At 35.9% G+C, this 19,140-nt stretch overlaps 1 protein-coding gene across 1 annotated transcript; it reads left to right on the top strand.

Annotated features, from left to right (window-relative positions):
- The first annotated feature begins 222 nt into the window (after positions 1-222).
- On the top strand, positions 223-19,057 carry LOC116176005. Its single transcript, XM_031494427.1, has 4 exons — positions 223-617; positions 801-1,034; positions 13,346-13,518; positions 18,650-19,057. The coding sequence occupies exons 1-4, from the start codon at positions 615-617 to the stop codon at positions 18,975-18,977; spliced, it is 738 nt and encodes a 245-aa protein (XP_031350287.1). The 5' UTR covers positions 223-614; the 3' UTR covers positions 18,978-19,057.
- Positions 19,058-19,140: the final 83 nt, after the last annotated feature.

Below are 19,140 nucleotides of genomic sequence, written 5' to 3'. Positions count from 1 at the left end.
AGCCAACTGTCTACAGCATGAACCTTATATAGATGGACATCCTAAAGGAGATGGTAGGTAATAACAGTACTGCTAATAAACACGACGACTTAGACGTCTTGGAATTATACGTCCTAAACAAACTTGAGATAAATTATAATACCAACCTTGCACATGATATACTTAACTGCAGGTGGTAAAATGGCATTTGTTCCAAGTACGATATTAATCCAGGCCCAGGCACACAACACCTGAATCCCGCAACATTTGGCAACGAAACCCGCCATTTGCGTGCTTTTCGATACTGATCAGAAAAGACAGTTTATTCGAAAAATTGTAGCGGAACGTGACGCTCTAAAGTGGAAAATTTTCTGGATCTTAATTAAAAACTGTAATTGCGATTTTGTGACATCAAATTGAAAGGTGGAGTTCCGGTTGCAATATACCCGCCCTTGCGTAATCCGATTGGCCGAACTAAGGGCGCCTGTGAAACGGAGATAAGGGTTCGAAGTTATGTGGAGCTACTGATACCGCAGCATCCCTCACCCTACAGCCACCGACAATATTCCGTGATATAAGTTCGTGCGATTCGGTGTTTATTTATCTGTAATAAATTTGCGAAAATTTAATTATCGATGGTAAGTTGAGTTTTTATTTGATGGTAAATGTGTTATCAATATATTTCATGTGGGTGTAAAAAATTCAAGCCATGATATTGTACTTCCTCTTCTGCTGATACAGTGATACATAGCCTATCGACGTCTATTATTATATTAGTTGTACCGTTTATGTTGAGTGTAATAAGTCCTAATATTTTGTAGCCGATGCTAACATTTACAACAACAAACGGGGCAAGAAGTGGTATGGATTGGTCAGGTGCCGATGGTGAAAATAGTCCCACCAATTCCTCACCGTTAAGTGCTAGAAAAGATTCTCAACATTATCAGGATTTGGATTCATTTTCCGAAGAAGACGATCTCTCAGACGACTTTTCATTGTTGGATAGTGACGAAGAAAAGAGAGCAGATCTAAGAGCATCGCAACATATCTTGCAGGTAATTTATTTATATATAGTATTTATCTAATCACTAATGGATAATTACATTAGCCAACCACCTGGCAATTTTAAAATGTGTGCAGGTAAAATAATTCCTTAAACACTTGGTCTATTTGGAAACCTTATCGCGGTGTATCGTTATCACTCCTTCGTTTTTGTTCACATGTGTACCTTTATTTTAGAAAACAAAGGAATATGATACACATAAATATTATTAAAATAGTCTATTGAAACACGTGAGATACCTTTCTTGTACGAACATTTTATTATTGCAACAATCTGTTGCCCAAGACGACAGCTTAGAAACAATTTTAAGGTACCTAGCAATTTACGCATTTTGAGTTGTTTTCTTTAGAAACATCGTTGTTGATACTGGTAAGTTTGTCTAAGTAATTAGTCTTCCTCATATACCTACCTACGCTCTTTATGTTTATGCGTCCTACGTTTTGCTTTATGGGCTCAATGGCGGTGAAGCATGTATTTCCAGTATTTCTAAGTCGAAAAGTGTTCTACTAGTTTTTCGTAAAACAAAAAATTCAAAAACAGCACTAGTCTGCTAATAAGAGTTTGAGGTTCTCGTGAGTAATTTGGGGTACTCATGCGGACCTAAAAACTCTTATTAGCAGACCACTGCAATGTTTAAATATTTTGTTTTGCAAGAAAACTAATAGAAATGTGTGGTTTACAATAGGACATTATTAGAGCACGTTCTTAAGAGGAATTTGGATATGATATTGCCTAAATATAGTCTTCAAAATTATGCTTTCAAACCAATATATCGAAATTCTTCTCTAATAATGTCCTTTTAAACTCACTCATTTCTATTAGTTTTCTCGTTGCTGTTAAACTTCGTTTTGTTAGTTTACAATTACTAAAACCATTAGAGCTCGTATCGTGCCTAGTGGCAAAGGGCAGATTTTAAAGTGAAGGGTAAGCGTAATTCATGAAAATGGATGGAATATTCAAAAAATTCGGAAGTTCTTACTATTTTACCGTCACATACTAGACGTATATTTTTTTCTTATGGCGGCTAATTTATTATGCTGAAGAGTAGGGATCAATTAACGGTTGGGTTGGGAGGCATTGCCGGTGGTTAAACCGTACAAAAATTATGTTTGCTAGTTCATTATTCGAATAACTTTCATTTATTTGCAAGCTTTAAAACTCAATAATTTTCACTTTAACGTCCTCCCAAGAATTGCAGTAGACATTTTTTTAATTTCAAAAACTAACTGCAGATTTGACATTTTCATATTAAAAGACCGTGCCATCCTTCTTAATGCACTTTATGGTCCTCGAGAAAAAAAAATTAAAAGGAAATGCAATTTTTAAGACCGAAACATTTGTAAAACCGTCAACCCAAAATATAAAATTAATCGTTTAGTCGGTTTAGTTGTCGATGCGTCACTCTCTTAGAATGGAATAAATCAAACGCATTTTTAAATTAAAAACGAGAAACTAAAATGTTTCGTTTCGGCAATGTCCCTAAAAGTTCCATCACTAATGAAGCAATTTTCGTGTACTACGTGTTAGAATAACAATAATTTGAACTAACTTATTGTTTAAATAACGGTACCTGCCGATTTAACGGGAAGAATATTGCAGGACATTACTCTCCGATATGGTAAAATTAAAAGGGACCTGAATAGTAATATTTACATTTTATAAAAATACAAAATCGCTGCAGGAATGCATTAAAACAGAGAATCATTTATCCTTACTGCAACAGTTTTTGTTGCAGTAAAGGGGTTGGAAAAAACTTCTGTTTTTAAATAAATTTTGAAATTCTATAACTAAAACTGTACTGCAAGAGATTCAATTATCGTATGCTGGTTAGCTTTATTCTAAATTTCAGGGCTATTTTGACATTAGAAAGTTGATCTTTACCTGACTAGTACTGTAATATTTTTGTCTCACTCCCATTACAGTCCTAGTACATACAAAATAACAATTAGATCGTTCATTGAATAAGTTATTGCATCAACGATTAGATAATTATAATGCAGACTATGTGGATATTTTTAAATATTAATATACCTACACAAAAGATAATGTTTTTTTAAAATTATTAAAAATTAATGGAATATGTGTGGAAGTAATTACGTGTACATTGACACACTTATAAAAAAGAAAGGGTTTTCGCAAAAGCAACATGATTTCTAGATCCTCATTAGTCGAAAAGGTTCCCTCGTGCAAAAAATAATTCCCTATCTATCTATCACTACGTTTGAACGCCCAAAAAATGGCGGAATGTTTTTTAATATTTTCTTTCCATTTCTTTCCACCAATACCAAGGTAGTTGTTTCCGAGGTTTCCACAGCCCGAATTTATGTTTTGAGTATCTCGTTCATGTAAGGTAATACCGTCATTAAAACGGCTTGTAGCGAGAGCATTCATCTGCGTTAAAATTTTTGCGAATTTTCCCTTTCAATTATGCGGAAGAAAAATTTTCAAGTTCAAAAAGAGCCAAGCTTTCAAGAACATTCTACCAAACAAATACTACTCATAACAGGTTCAAGTTTTTATTATGTTGAGTGTAATACGGCGGGATTTAGTCATCTTCTCAAACGTTTGTCAATGAATTATTTGTTCTAAATTGTGTCTGTAACCCCATTGTTTGGCTTTAGTTTTGAATTATACGCTGGAAATCGGCCGTATTAGGTTACTTCTGCAAAGGTTGCAAATTAAGCGCAGGGGATTATTTTGCACGAATTTAAGACATTCTTGTTGTGGTACTCGACCTAGTCAAATAAGGTATAATTAGAACTTAGAAAAACAATGACCTTGTGGTCCCTTTAGCTAGTATTTTTTTTGAAAAAATCATCATTAGTTGTCCAAGTGCAAAAAATTACGTAGTGAAGAAGTCAAAGTGTCCCCTTGGAGCGTTTTAAAAAAGCCAATTGTCGTTCCGCAATACTCATCGTAAGTGGAGTGTATACAGTGAATTTTTTTTAAAATGCGAACATAGGAGTTTGTATGTAATGTAATTTCCCTATGTTCGATTAAAAAAAAACACATCAATCTATTGAGTAGTTCAAATGAGTAGTAGATACAATTGACAGCTGTCACATTTTTAAAAATACCGCCGTCCAATTTAATTACGAAATCGATTAGGTTATTGGTTAGAATGTCAAGGAGGACACTTCGAACATTTATTGTAATTGTTTGCGTTATTTATTTTCTTATTTTCTTCATTTATGTATTGAATAAATCAAATTAGTAGAATACTAGGTGCACATGACCTACAAATAATTGAAGGTTGGTTCACAATGAATTGTAATGTCAGCGCGTGCCATGTGAAGTCAAGTTATCGTAAGTTTAAGAAAAATTTATCCTAAAGTTGCTATGGCCTCACATGGCATCTTTAAAAAAATCTTACCGAGTGCTCTTCATCATAAAGACTATGAATTGCTGTTCATAGTCACACAAATTGCGCGTTTTGGGAATGTGAACCGCGCACATCTCATAGATTGATGTGTTTTTTTTAAATCGAACATAGGGAAATTACATTGTATGCAAACTCCTATGTTCGCATTTAAAAAAAACTCACTGTATGTTGTGACCGATAGTTAGCCAGATATCAAGATATTAAGGTTTGTTATAAAATTACACTAAGGGATATGTATGTATTCCATTGTGGGAGCGCAAAAAGATCATAATCGCGTAAATTCCATTCAGTAAAGGATAGGCCTGTTATTATAAACCAATACATTCATAAGAGAATGCCTTGGAAAACTTTGCGGCGGAGTGCTATTAAGTAAAAAACTGAAGTGAAATTAGTGAATGCAACTCACGAAATTGTCACGAAGGAAACTGTTAGTAAAATTAAATAACATTGAAGTTCATTATTAGTGTCACAAAAGCACAAGGTAATTGAATGTAAAAGCTTACCAAAGAGATAATAATAAACCATAATAAAACCCACCTCACAAACACATTTTAAAGGACCATTGTTGGAGAAACAACCTCTCCCCACAATTTACATTGATGGGCCCGCATTCGCAATCTGCATTGGCCCCTTGCATTTATGTCACTGTGGCCATTAGCTGGCCCAGTACAGATTTACTGTATTTTACCAGCACATTACCAGCGTCTGTCAAATACTGGATTTATGCGCACAATGTGTACCGGGCCAGTTGACTATCCTTAAACTAACCAATGATCGTTTCCAAAAAAATGCTTAAAGAAAATAGAACATAATTATCATTTATGACTAAGATTTTTACATAAATAATACTTAAAACTGCTATTGAACGATAACATAATCACTATTATCTATATTATGATTATTAAGTATGTTTTTCCGGTCTCGTGCTTCGATCTCACTCACGATCACCTGCATTTTTTGTATAGTGTTTATAGGTTATGTACTTACCACTAAGCCATTATTTGCTATTTTCTGTCGCATAGATAATCTACAACTTGTATTTATAAATAAAATTTTACAACCGTAGCAAATAATATAAACAAACAGGAAAATCTTACGATGAAATAATCAAAATACAATGGCGGTCACAAAAATAAGACACATCGCCCGCGCCCTGACACCATATTTGCGGTTTGTGAAATGACGCTTCGTATATCTCGAAAATGACGATTCAATTAACTGAATGCCTATAGTGTCCCTGTAACGGGCCTGCATATGTTAAATCATGTATGGATAATAACAGGAGCAAATAAGATGCTTAACTACAATTGGCTCGATGCAGTAAATTGTTGCCACAACCTTACCGCCATTGCCATCAGTTAACCATAAGTCGGCCGTTGCTCATGGGTTTGTTGGGCAATTAATGTGAATGCATCATTAAACATTATTATTATTATTTATTATTACCATTATTAAAACGCACTTTCGGAACAGAATTATACTGACCAAATAAAGAATCAACATTGAGAGCTGACCTGTATTACACAATCAATCTTCAAAATCTAATCCAAAGAGTCATCCCTTAGAGGTTATTTCAAGCCAGCGGATTTAAGCATACAGCCCTTTGAAATCATCTGATATCTACCCCACATTGGCGAGTCAAAAAGTTAGCCGTAAGAATTCCAGGTCTTCCACCTCAAGAAACGAGAAAAAATTGTGAATAAAAAGGTTAGTCGTATGGGCATTTTTGTCAAATATTATGATGTTTTAAGAAGTTGGTTTCATCATTACGATGCAATGAATACCTCTCGTGTGCTAAAACGAAATAAAAGAATGTATATGAAGATGTAATTGAAGAAAATTAGAGGTGCATTAGAAGGCACCAGCGGCAAAATATTTTAGGGATAAAAAGCAACACCAAATTCCTGCGAAAAACTGTAACGCTAATTTGTAGTTGAAACTGGGGTCTCCTTAATTTCAAATGGTCGTGGAGTGACATTATAGAAAAGTGATAATCTGAATTTGTGGTTACAGTGCGTGTTCAGTTGTACAAAGTGAGGGAAGGGGCTAATTTGGGACAAATCGTAGAGCGGTAAATTTTGTTTTTCTACATATAATTAAAGAAAAGGATATGCCAAATTCCTGTGAAAAGCAATAATCTAAATATTTTGTAGTTCTAGTAGGCCATTAGAAAATAGGAATTTCCATTAAAAAACAATTTTATTAATTCAATTTTTAATATTAGTTTTTGAACTCCCTGTATCAACACAGTCAGTTAGTATCCTGTCAATTTTTCAAAATATTCCGTCTCAATTTCCAGATAACCTGCGATTCTCGAGGGACACTTTATAAGAGCCGGCCTGTGTGGCGCAGTTCAGTTCAAACTTGACTGTGGTGCTAAGGGTCCCTGGTGAGAGTCCGGATTCGGGCATGGATATCTGTAAATGTATAATGGGTATAATGTCCCACTCAAAAATAAAGGCAGAGAAATAAATAAATAAATAAAATAAATAAATGTTAATATTCTCCAAAAATAGCGGAGTTACAGATTGAAGATTTAATAGAGAAAGAATTGCAGTTTTATTAGCGGAATTTTATGCATTCACTGGTTTTTTGTATGAGAATGGACTATTAAAGGCCGAAATCGTTTTTTTAAAATTTCTTTCGATACAAATTTATTACTACGGACTTAAAAATGTTAATTAATTATGTTAATTATTATTAGAATACGGTACAACTGAATTTTTCGGGTAATGTTTAATTTAAACGCAATCGTTTGATATTTTCTAATAGAATGGAATTACATAATAAAGAACATCCTGTTTATGAAAACTTATAATAGCCCAAACACTGTATTATCAAGCACATAAACCCATAATTTTTTTATTTACAATTTTTGTTCTAAAGTTCATGATAACAAAGTAAAAATTACAAAAAGTCGTTTTTCCATAATAAAAATGAAGAACAGAGAATGCATTGTGACACGCTCATCCGAAAAATTCTGAGTAAGGAAAAAATGTGATCTTCCTGAATTTTTATTGATTTAGGTATATTGCCTTGTTTTTTTTTAAACATTGCGTGATGCACCACTATCGCTATTTTGTTAAGTGCCCCAATAGCTTGCCGCTTAATTGTTTTTTTGAGAATCTGTTTCTTAATTGATAATGTAACTGACTTTGTAGCTCGATAAAACTAGGTTTTGGCAATCCCAGTTTACCTTAATATTTTATTGCTGTGCTAAGCGAAAATATTTGTGATGTTATTGAATTCTTCCACACTAGTTTCCTCATGATTAGTAGTTTTCTCCTATATGAAATTTGGCGTCTGCATGGTACACGTCCACGTTCATTGGCACACTAAGCCCCCCTAGATAATTGGAAAGTTTTAGGTTGTTGAAACGTGGTCAATCTTGGGTCAAGTAAGAACCCTATATTATATGTGGCCAGAAAGTTAATGTTCACCAACATAAAAAGTAAATGGAAATCTACTAGTTATTCACTTCGAAAGTTTTTAGATGATGCGTGTTAGGTATGTCAAAAACTAAATCAGGAAGATAGCCATCAGGTCCTAGGTCCACACATGGTTAAAACCCAGTACAGTAATACAGTTAGATAATCTTTGAGTAGCTTATCTGCGGTTAAGATTAAAAATTCTTAAATTCTTAATTGGTACATTTATCAAGTGCACTGTAGTTACCCTACTTCCTTGTATTGTAGTAGGAATAATAAATAAATGAAGCGAGTAGTATTAATAGAACGTCTGAAAGAAATCCTGAATAAACCCATGCAAAACTATATAGACCGGGAGATGGTGACACTTTTTGTGGTGTGATTTGCTATAAGTATGGCGACCATTCAAAGGTTTAATTAAGTACTCCTCAATACGAAAATGGTGCTAACTCTCTGGGAGTGGGGCCGTTATTGCGTGACGATTGTTTAAACATGTCGGAAAATTGAATGATTTTGGACAATTTGCTACACAAAATTCTTTGGATTTTCTGGTAGTCGGTGACAAAACAAATGACGGAAACGAAATGCCATACTTTTCCGGTGGGCCTTATAGCCCGCCATACTCATTTGAAAGTGTCGATTGTTTGTATTTTTTTTTGGGTGATTTGCTACAAGCTCATTTTTTTATGAGCATCAAGTCCTCAATCAGTCATTCACGAAAATCAACCTGCCATACCGCAGCGACGGGCCCGCATAGCCGCCATACCGGCACAAAGATGTCATTTTTGTTAATAATTTTGGGCGATTTGCTACAGTATGGCATTTGGATTTTCCGAAAGTTCATGCTCCACATTGACCCATGATATATGTGCCATACTCGTCATGAAGGCTAAAGATGGCGCCATACTCGAAAATCTGTTTTCTTAAAACATCTTTGCGCTATAACTGGGACAAGCAAGAAACCTTGAAAACGACCTTCTCGCGAGCTTCAGAAAAATGATTTTATTATTAAAAATTGGTAACACAATCCATTCAAAAGAATAATTGTTCTAAATTGATTAACTTATCCCGACAAGATATCGTACTCGCGTTTAACAATTACTCGTCATCGGTATCGGATTCCTCAACATCGTCATGGGTCTCTTCTGTTTCGTTCCCATTGCCCTCGACACTACTCAAATCGATTTGATTTTCATTCTCTTGGTCAATGCGATCCAGAATGATATATCCGACAGTAGTGGGCATGTCGTCGCCGTCGAACCAATTAAATTCATAATTATCTGTGTGCGTTAACTTCCATCCGTAATATTCATGATGACCATAATAATATATAAAATATATAAAATTATGTCGATTGGTATTTCAGATGCACAGTGCCAACTTTCTTAATTATGAAAGCATCTAAATGAAATTTGATACCTATATGCACTTAGAGGTGCAAAATTTGGTCTTGAACTGCTATAGCCATACCCAGGAGCTCGTTTGCTATATTTGTTTAAACGTTTATTATTATTATTATTAGTGTTATTTTAATTTGTATAATGTTCAAATTTTCATCGTTTCTTAATTCGGAATAAATACAACTGCTCTGAAAATTTTATCAAAATTGATCAAAGCCACTGGGTGTTCAGATACTTATGGCGGGTAGTGTAGTATAAACTTGACGGCACACGGCAGCTACTACCTACTACCTGCGATCCATTGAATGCAATGCAGAACACAACGACCCCGACCGGAACCTCTTCAACTTGACTAAGAAGTTCGAGTGGGAGGAGAATATTAAGCGACATAACATCTCGTGATAAAACAAGATTGGCCTGGGAGTCATGTTTGAAACTTGATATTTACTTTTATTACACCTCAAACTGTCACGAAACATTGGTGCCATACTGTAGCAAATCGCCCAAATTTTCGGAAAATTCTTACATTTTTGAAAAAATATTATACATAATTGGCCCATGCCACAGGTATGGCGTATCGAACTTTCTATTTCTGCCTATAAAAATAACTGGTGGAAAAATTTATAGGGTGTAGAAAATCGCCCAAAATTATTAACAAAAATGACATCTTTGTGCCGGTATGGCGGCTATGCGGGCCCGTCGCTGCGGTATGGCAGGTTGATTTTCGTGAATGACTGATTGAGGACTTGATGCTCATAAAAAAATGAGCTTGTAGCAAATCACCCAAAAAAAATACAAACAATCGACACTTTCAAATGAGTATGGCGGGCTATAAGGCCCACCGGAAAAGTATGGCATTTCGTTTCCGTCATTTGTTTTGTCACCGACTACCAGAAAATCCAAAGAATTTTGTGTAGCAAATTGTCCAAAATCATTCAATTTTCCGACATGTTTAAACAATCGTCACGCAATAACGGCCCCACTCCCAGAGGGTTAGCACCATTTTCGTTTCGAGGAGTACTTAATTAATCCTTTGAATGGTCGTCATACTTGTAGCAAATCACACCACAAAAAGTGTCATCATCTCCCGGTCTAATAAGGAAGTAGCGTCAGCATGCGTTTGGTGAACTCCCGAAGACCAAAAGTTAAACATGTCTTCCTTAACTCATGGACTCCGTCCTAAATTACGTTATTAGTATGGAGTATATTTACCGGTTTTTAAGTTTTTAAAGATAAAATGAACAGATACAACCTTTTTACTTTATGGTTATAAAGGATACTAACGTAATAGATTAAATTTAGTTCATTCTATTAATCTAACAGGCACGAAAAATGATCTTTCAACACGTTGTTTGATGAAGTGGGAGAAGATGAATCAAAATTCTTCAATTTCTTCAGAATGTCACTTCCATAATTTGATCAAGTGTTGGAATGGCAGATAAATGTTGTGTGAAAAGGCCCCAATCTAATCCTATACGCCAGTACTTGACTGCAACGTTAAAGAGCCGTTGATTTTGCCCGACTGCAGACTGTCTTCGTCACTGTGTGGGAAAACTTTAATCTAATTCAACGCGCCGCAGAAATAGCGACGGCAGCGGCACAAAAGCGCTGTATGAAACGGGCCTTATATCGCTTTCCAACTTTTTTCTGTAATATCATATGCCTTCTTTCGCTCTATTCTTAATACTTCTTTTCCTAGCACTTCTGCCATCTTTCATTTTTTATATATGTCCTAATTGAGATGCACGTTCTTGTCTTTAGTTGCATCTTTGCGTTGATGTTCACCGATCCCACCTTCTGTTCATTTATTTTCGATGTCCACTGTTATTTGAAAATAAATAACTCTTGAACCAGTTCGATCAGTATAAAAATTACGATTTTTTGAGGTTAGCATGTTCCTGATCCAATATTGGTAGTTTCTTTGTAATGCAACGGCTAGGTATTATGTAAAACCGAATTGCACGCACTCGTATAGCTTTGATTTTATTTTTTATATAACAAAAATGTCACATTATTGCAATTTGCCCTGACGGATAGCTCAAAAATCAAAAGTAATACATCTACTTCCACAAGGGTTTTTCGATAATATTAAAAAAAATGTTCCCCACGGAAATTGTTGTATTAAAGTTTGGAACCTGAAGGCTGGTAATGACTCTCAACTCTCTCGGGAAGGCCTCCTTACATTGACATCGATTTGGAAACTGGATTAGTAAAACATGCGTATTCGAAACCTTCCGTCGGAAAACGTCTTTGGTGTGTATTATTCAATGGAGAGTTTCCTTCTGGAGTTATCCGTTCGACTGGTTAGTTCCTGTGTTTGTAGGTTACCAACGAGCAAGAGTTTAATTATCATCACAAATTGTTAATTTTAGAGGACAAACTTCCACTATGCACGTTTGTAGACAACATTTATATTAACATTCTACTAAGTGTGGGTGTTTAAAAACTTTTTCTCTAATCCTCCCTATTTGGTGTTAGTTACTACTGCCTCCTTTTTATATTAAATGTAGTAATTAATTTTTAATATTCTCGAAAGCCCAGAAGAAAGGTCGTGCTTTCCCACTGAATTTCAGCTGACTTAGCTTTCTTTACGATTTAATGCTGATTTGCAATTTTAACCGAATAACCCTAATTAAGAAGACGAAATCTGATATAAATACCAGACGTCTCGGCTCGAAAGGTTTCCGAAACCATTTAAGAAAAATGCTGCGTTGAAATTAGATAAAGCAGCCAAGATGAGTTTCTCGTCTATTACGGTTGATAAATCTATTCTTTGAATTTCCACCAAGAATATTATTAAGGATCCTCCGATTCTTTATAGTTTTGTATTGTCCGTCCGTCTGTTCGTGTGCGCTATAGCTCTTTTTAAAAGTGGCCGATCATGTTGAAAAAATGGTCAAAGTCCTCGTGTGAGATCGAAGGGACTTCAGCGCATTTTTGTGTGGCAGATCAGTGTTTTATTAGCCAATATTGACTCCACCATCAATAAGATCTTGCCGAAAGCTACCACGTTCACTTTGTCGGTACCATTTTCTCATTTACCGTGCACTCGCAATTCGCGTTTGAAGTTTTGACTCCACCATCAGTAAAATCCTTTGGGGGTTACCATATTCCCTTTGTCGACACCCACTTCTGATCACCCGCAACAAATCGGATTTGAAGTTTCGACTCCACCATCAGTAAGATCTCGTCGGGGGTTACCACATTCCCTTTGTCGATACACAGTTCCGACGTCCCGTTCATTCGTAATTCACATTTTGGTAGATTTCGCTAAAATTCCGGCATAAAATCGTATTCAACTTTTGGGTACTTCACATAGCTCGACCTTCTATTAGTGACACGAGAAAGAGAGACCGCGATTCGCGCTGTAAGAAACTTTTGGGCGCCCAAAGTCGACTGCCCCTCGAAGCGCGCCGCGCAAAAGGTGGTTTATTTCGCCCCTAGGAAAAAAAACAAAATTCCGCCACGCAGGAGTTGTGCGCGTTGGCAAGATCTTCCCGACGACACCAATTTGAAAACAATCGGAGAAAAACTGTAGAAGAAGATAGATAAAAACTGAAATATCTCCAGGTTAGTATAATACGCTTGGGGATGGCGTCCAGATGTCGTCGACTCCAAATCTTGTAGCCCCATCCCTAACGTTCTTAATTACACGGCCCCGATAGTTACATGTACACTCCTTGTCTTTTTACAAGCGTTTTTCTACGGGCGCGCATTTACTGCCAGCCAGCCGGCCAGCCAGCCAGCCAAAGTGAGATTAAAAGCTACTTTTTACAAAAAAAAATTTTGCAAAAATGCGCTAAAAAGTCATAGGACTTCGAGTGAATCGGGAACAGGAAAAACTGTGTGTTTACTGTTCAGTACAATAAAAAACCAACATATTTCTTTCCTTAGATCATGTATTGAGTTCGGACTTTCGCGAGATTGTTCCGTATGACTCTTAGATGTGTAGCAATATTTCGCTATCCGCTTGGTTCCAGCTTTGAACATACAATAACGTATTTGTACCAAAATATTCTGTTACAATGGTCATATAAAAAAATGCAATTTGTTACTATCAGATAAAATGGTGCATTACAGATATTTGTTTTAGTCTACATTGGAAATTGCACCACGTGGAATTGGTAGGAAGATGTTTACTAATAGCCGAGAGCGTTGGCGTCAACAGAATGTGAGCGGAGCTTTTGCTGAATTACGAAAACTCGTACCAACCCACCCTCCAGACAAGAAGCTTTCTAAAAATGAAATATTAAGGATGGCAATCAGGTATGTATTTATTACTATTATTAAATAACATAACTATAAGATTTCTTATAAGTTAAACAAGGTTTGTCCAGTTTTCAAATTGATTTTGTTTATTGTCGATCGCTACAAGTAGTGGACTGTATATAACTTTTGGGTATGGTTGAAGAAAGCACTCTTGAACTACAACTGTTTATTGATTTACTATACTACTTCAACCAAACGCTTAATACTACTCGAAGTGAATAATAATTTCTTTAGGGTGGCAACCGGTTAGGCCTTAACTTCTCCCTCCACTAATCATGGCCGTAACAGATTTGGAGAGGTTGAACGTTTTTCTGAAACCTTAGAATTGACGTAGAATTTTGTTTCTGTTAGTTGTCGTTAAACATGCTTTTATGGATTGGATGTGAATTTCTCCTTATTTTCATTTTTATTACACAGTTTCTATAATTTTGCAGGTTTTCAGTGGATTGATATTGTATGCCCTAAACATACTTGCCTTTTTGAAAATACACCCAACAGTGACATACGCTTTTAAAATCGACCCTAATTTATTTTCTGTTTCTCATATTTAAAGGAAAAACCACTTCAATTCATAAGTTCCATATCGTTGTTACCGGCGATATTTGAAACTCCGCTTCGTCGCCCGAATTGATACCCACGTGCGTTGCTTATCTCAAACGTGGCATTGTTTATCACAGAACTAATTGATTTTTGTTTGATAAAACCCTTTTTCTAAACACCTGGCTTTATTAAACTTTCCACATTACAATTAAATTTCAATTACACGATCCCTTATATATGCGTTTTAAATAATAAATAGAATTAAATTAATTAAACGATTACTGACTGACTTTACAATAAATAACTAACATTTAAAATGACAATGTAACAACTTTTCTATTTTTGTGTCTATTTGAAATAAAATTCCGCAGATTCTCTGAAAGAACTTGAATGATTTTACATTATAGAATATCCCGACTTTCCAATACTTTTCAGGATCCCATATTAGAGAAATGTTTACTGAGAGTATCACATACTACATTTATTTTACAAACATCTCTTTGGGAGTAGAATATTAATAGAGTAGAGTAAAACATTTGCACCATTTTATTCTCTTATTACCGTACTTCTGAAGATGTAAGAGTGTCTCTAGAATTATCATCCATAATAGCAGGGAAATATATGCTCTAGACCGACAGATCAATGTTCATTTTCAATAATATTGTAGTATATGACCGTGGAGAATATTAGCATAGTATAAACCTAAAAATAGCGTTACACATCGATTAAGTTTGGCATTCATTAGTAATACATGGAAAGTATGTATTTATTATAATTTTATTATGCATCAGATAACTCACAGACGGTATTATTTTCGATTTTCCCATGCAATTTTTACCAGGGGCGAGAAGCTCGACGGAACCTTGCATTATTTCAGAACCAACTTTGTTTAATAATTCTAATTAAACAGATCTTTTAGTTATGTAATTTGGACCTTCAACTCTTACAATGGATGTTTGCCTTATATTTAATTATAATGAAAATGAATGATCTTGCATTCTTTTATACTAGTTGTCTAGGATGCGTGACATAATTGCTCTTTACGGTTGCGTAAAACGTCCGCATTTCATTAATTAGGTTACAGATGTAATTGTAGTTTACTTGTTCCGAGCCTATATTAAATTGAGAATGAAAGTTGGCGGGGAGGTGAAATGTGGACAGAAATCCATTTATTCTTAAATTTTAATTGCAGTCATTGCTTTTACTGCCCGTAAGTAACCTTGTAGTTATTTTCGAACTTTTATAAGACGATTAATTAGTCGGTACAATGTCAACATGTAAAGTATACTGGTAAGTATACCTACTATTTTTATTCCCACGCGTTTAACGAAGATATTCGTAAATTTTACGTAAAGAACCATTGCGTGGCGTCCAATATTAAATTGCGTGATTTTAGTAATAACTATTCTAAGAAAAGCGTACCTGAAATGTGAAATGCTTTTTAGAGAATACCGAATAGCCTGCTAATGGTGAATTTCCATGTTTTAGTTTTGGTGGAGTTCCCACTATGTTGTACATGTCTGTAATATACGTGGAAAGAGCGCGATTAGAGTTTATTACTGAAAAGGAAAATCAGCATTTCCTTTTAGCACTTTAGGTCTTAACAAAACGAAGTTTTCTATCAACTACCGCCCTTCTTTCTAGCTTTTATCAAAAAAAGGGGTGTGGGAGGGGGGGGGGATCCTTAATGGTACTCTAATGAAAGGTCTCAACGAAAGAAATTTCTACCAAATTTCTCGACCCCTTATCGTGATCGGATATAATTCCTTATACCTCAAGAACAGACTGAAGGAGGAGGGTATTCACAAAGAGCGATTGACACGTCTGGAACCAATATTTCCATTGGTAATGTCAAAACTTTAAGACGGAGGAGGGTACTTTCAAACGGCGGAAAGGTCGTCTAGACGAGAGACAAAGTTAATATTCTCCAAAGGTTTCGTTATACTTGTAGTTAAACAGGAACAATGTTTATAGAATGAGGTAGAATCGTGTGATTGATTTCATCAGATGGCAGTGGAATTTTCCAAGGAACTTTCTTGTGCAATATTGAGAAAATTAAAAACTCGATGTAGGCATCAGGTGAATAGTAACGAACAAAAGAGTAAGTCAGAAGTAAGAAGCTTAAAAATCATTATTCAAAGTCAAAAGTACAGCACAATTGTTGGTCCGTACCGAAAACGGCCTTAAAACTTGTAAAATATATCCGCAACAAGCATTAGCGAAGTATCGAAAGTAAATCACAAGAGACAAACTTCATGCGTGCGCGCACCGAAAGAATTGAGAAAACCTCTACGCGACATCTGGCGGCAAAAATAGAAACTATTGTAAAAGAAATCTAATAACACTTGGATGGTTTCTAACGGAGAAAATAAAGAACTAAGGTGATAAATCTACTACAGGAATTATTTACATTTTCACTAAACGGGTTTACAAAGGAAATACCTAGATGGCGTGAGAATTTAAATAAGAGGACATTTCGAAGAGTTACTTAAACGGAATTTAAATTGGGAATAAAATAAGGTTAGTAGGTAATTTGTTGTTTGCGTATATCTGTGGTACTACTGTTAAAACTTTAGTAGGTCCATAAAATAATGAGAGTTACATCTGCACATGCGCGTACCCACTTTTTCACACGTTTAATATAATTGATCAATTTGTCTTTATAAAAGGTGCTACTGTTAAAATTTCGTTACGATTGGGCCACAAATAAGATGGATACTTCTGCACATACGCGCACGCAGGCTTTAAGATGTTTAGTATTATAGATCGATTTTCATTTATAAAAATGTGCTACTCTCAAAATTTCAGTAAAATCGATCCATTATTACGCCTGCAGCTTTTCACACGTTTTGTATAATTGATGGGTTTGGTCTTTAAAAAGTTGATACTGTTAACAGTGGCGGATTTATACTTTTGCCGCCCAGGGGCTTTGGGAAACTTGCCGCCCCTAGATCACTCTTACCACAAAAATAGCCCACAACTTCATAAATCCTATGGCTAAAAAATAAAATCGCAATCTAAGGGAGTTTATTGGTTCGTGGACTATTCGACTACAGAACAAATGCTTATAAGTAATAAGTATTTTTATTTGATTATTCAACAATTTATTGGATTAATCAAAACAATTTTCCGCCCCCCCCCCCAAAATTTGCCGCCCTGGGCCCGTGCCCTTAGTGCCTCCCTCTAAATCCGCCTCTGACTGTTAAAATTTCAGCAAGATCGGTCCATTAATAAGGAAGTTACTTTTGCGCATGCGCAGAAGGATTTCGCTTACCACTCGGAAACAGGTGTCGTCTCTAAGCGACAACCAATAAACCTGCAACAATTTACGTGCTATCGTGCTAACAAACCGGACAGCAACAACTTTTTTCTTTACTTCTGTTCTACTTTCTTCCTTCTTTACTAGTTTTACCAAAGAGCTCTTTGGTTTTACTTCGCTATTTATGTTAAGGAAAAATGGAACCAACGAAATTTCCGCGTCCAGCGTCCCCTTTAAGGCAATAGAAGACCCGCATTTTTGTTATCTCGGTTCTAGAAAAGGGAACCAGCCAATGCACCCTGCTAACTTGGAAAAAAACGCATGCGTTCTAAATGCTCAAATTTACCCATTCGAAAAATTTAAACTTCCGTTGCAAACTACACGATAATCTCATGGTGCACAAAGCTCAAAAAATCATCGATGAATGGGGTTTTCAGAAATTAACACCCTCGCTCTATAATCCGGGCGACTACTTTTCCTTTCCCGGTGCCTGGTGGGATTAGTATGCAGAGGTACGGTCGATATATGAAAACATAATTTTGTCTGCCTTTATTCTGTTTTCTGTTTAAATCTTTTCATCAAGCCTAAGCTACCTAAATCTTTCTTTACAAAATGAATAACTCTATTATCTCTTCCCTTTTCTTGTCAAGTTCTATTGCCTAAAATATTAACCATGCCAAACAAAACAATGAAAACCACTGCTTTGATTACTCCACAAAAAAGCAACATGTGACAAATAAATTCACAAGAACAATGAGCTACAAAATTTCAAACTAAGAATAAGGTCTGTATCCGTCCCCTAAATTCCTCCTTGCTTTTAATAACTAATAATATAACAGAAAGTGCGCTCGAATCTTCAAAAACAAACCAGAAACACATGCCCCCACATAGAAAGCGGACACTTTCAAAAAATTACAAAAATAACAAAGTTGGAATAATTTCCGAACAAGTCTGCGTGTCATCATTACACTGGCACTCGGCCTCCAATGCTTTCTCTGCTTCAAATGGGAGTGGACATATCTTGACAAATGATCTCCTGATAATGCCATGCTGCAAGCAAACGTTTTCCTTTCTGTTCTTTCAAGTGAGGAAGTTTCTCGTCGATGGTTCGCAGGATTTGCTATTGGCGTTCATCCTTTCTCAAGCATGCAGGTCCGTGCCACCAAAGATTGGACAAAATTTGTATGGGTTTCAGGCCTACCTCTTGAGCCCAAATCGACCGGAGTGGAGTCTTTGTATATCCGAAATTCGGTTTTCAATCTATTTGTCTAAACAGAATTAAAAATTTGTCGCGCTGGTACTTAGGTAATAATTTATTTCTTGTTTTAGATACATTCGTCTATTATTAAACGTTTTGGAATGGCAGCGGCGACAGGACGGTCCGATTCAAATTAAATGCGAAGATCATTATCGGCACACAAGCAATTCGCAGCACATTTTGCGAATGCGTGCCCGTCTTCGTCGCAATCAACAGCTTCCGGCGCATCCGATGTGCGACAGGAACGGTAACAATCTCTTGATGATCGCCCCAGGTAGCCATTTGGGATTTCGAAACGTCGCAATTCTGGACTTGCCCCATTCGAATCGCATTAAAACGGAACAGGAAGAGAAGGAGAATAACGAGGACAAGGCAATGAACATAACTAAGGAATGTTAAACTTGAAATCTGTATATTATTAAACTCTTTGTGTATATTACTCTTTACTCCAAATAATAATTTGGTTATTGACAGATAAATGAAATGCAAAAGTCGTGTAAAGAACAGGTGGGCATGAGCTGTGGAAGGCCACTTCCTCGCCGTACACCTTTAGGGGTGACGT

This window comes from Photinus pyralis, unplaced genomic scaffold (genome assembly GCF_008802855.1).
Source record: "Photinus pyralis isolate 1611_PpyrPB1 unplaced genomic scaffold, Ppyr1.3 Ppyr1.4_LG1, whole genome shotgun sequence".
NCBI classification, from domain to species: domain Eukaryota; kingdom Metazoa; phylum Arthropoda; class Insecta; order Coleoptera; family Lampyridae; genus Photinus; species Photinus pyralis.
Note: the sequence above shows the minus strand (reverse complement) of the source record. Positions and strands in the feature narration are given on the sequence as shown.

Coding starts and splice junctions, on each gene's coding strand:
- LOC116176005 (XM_031494427.1), top strand. Junction 1,035..13,345: donor CATCGCAACATATCTTGCAG/GTAATTTATTTA, acceptor TATTTGTTTTAG/TCTACATTGGAAATTGCACC. Junction 13,519..18,649: donor ATATTAAGGATGGCAATCAG/GTATGTATTTAT, acceptor TTCTTGTTTTAG/ATACATTCGTCTATTATTAA.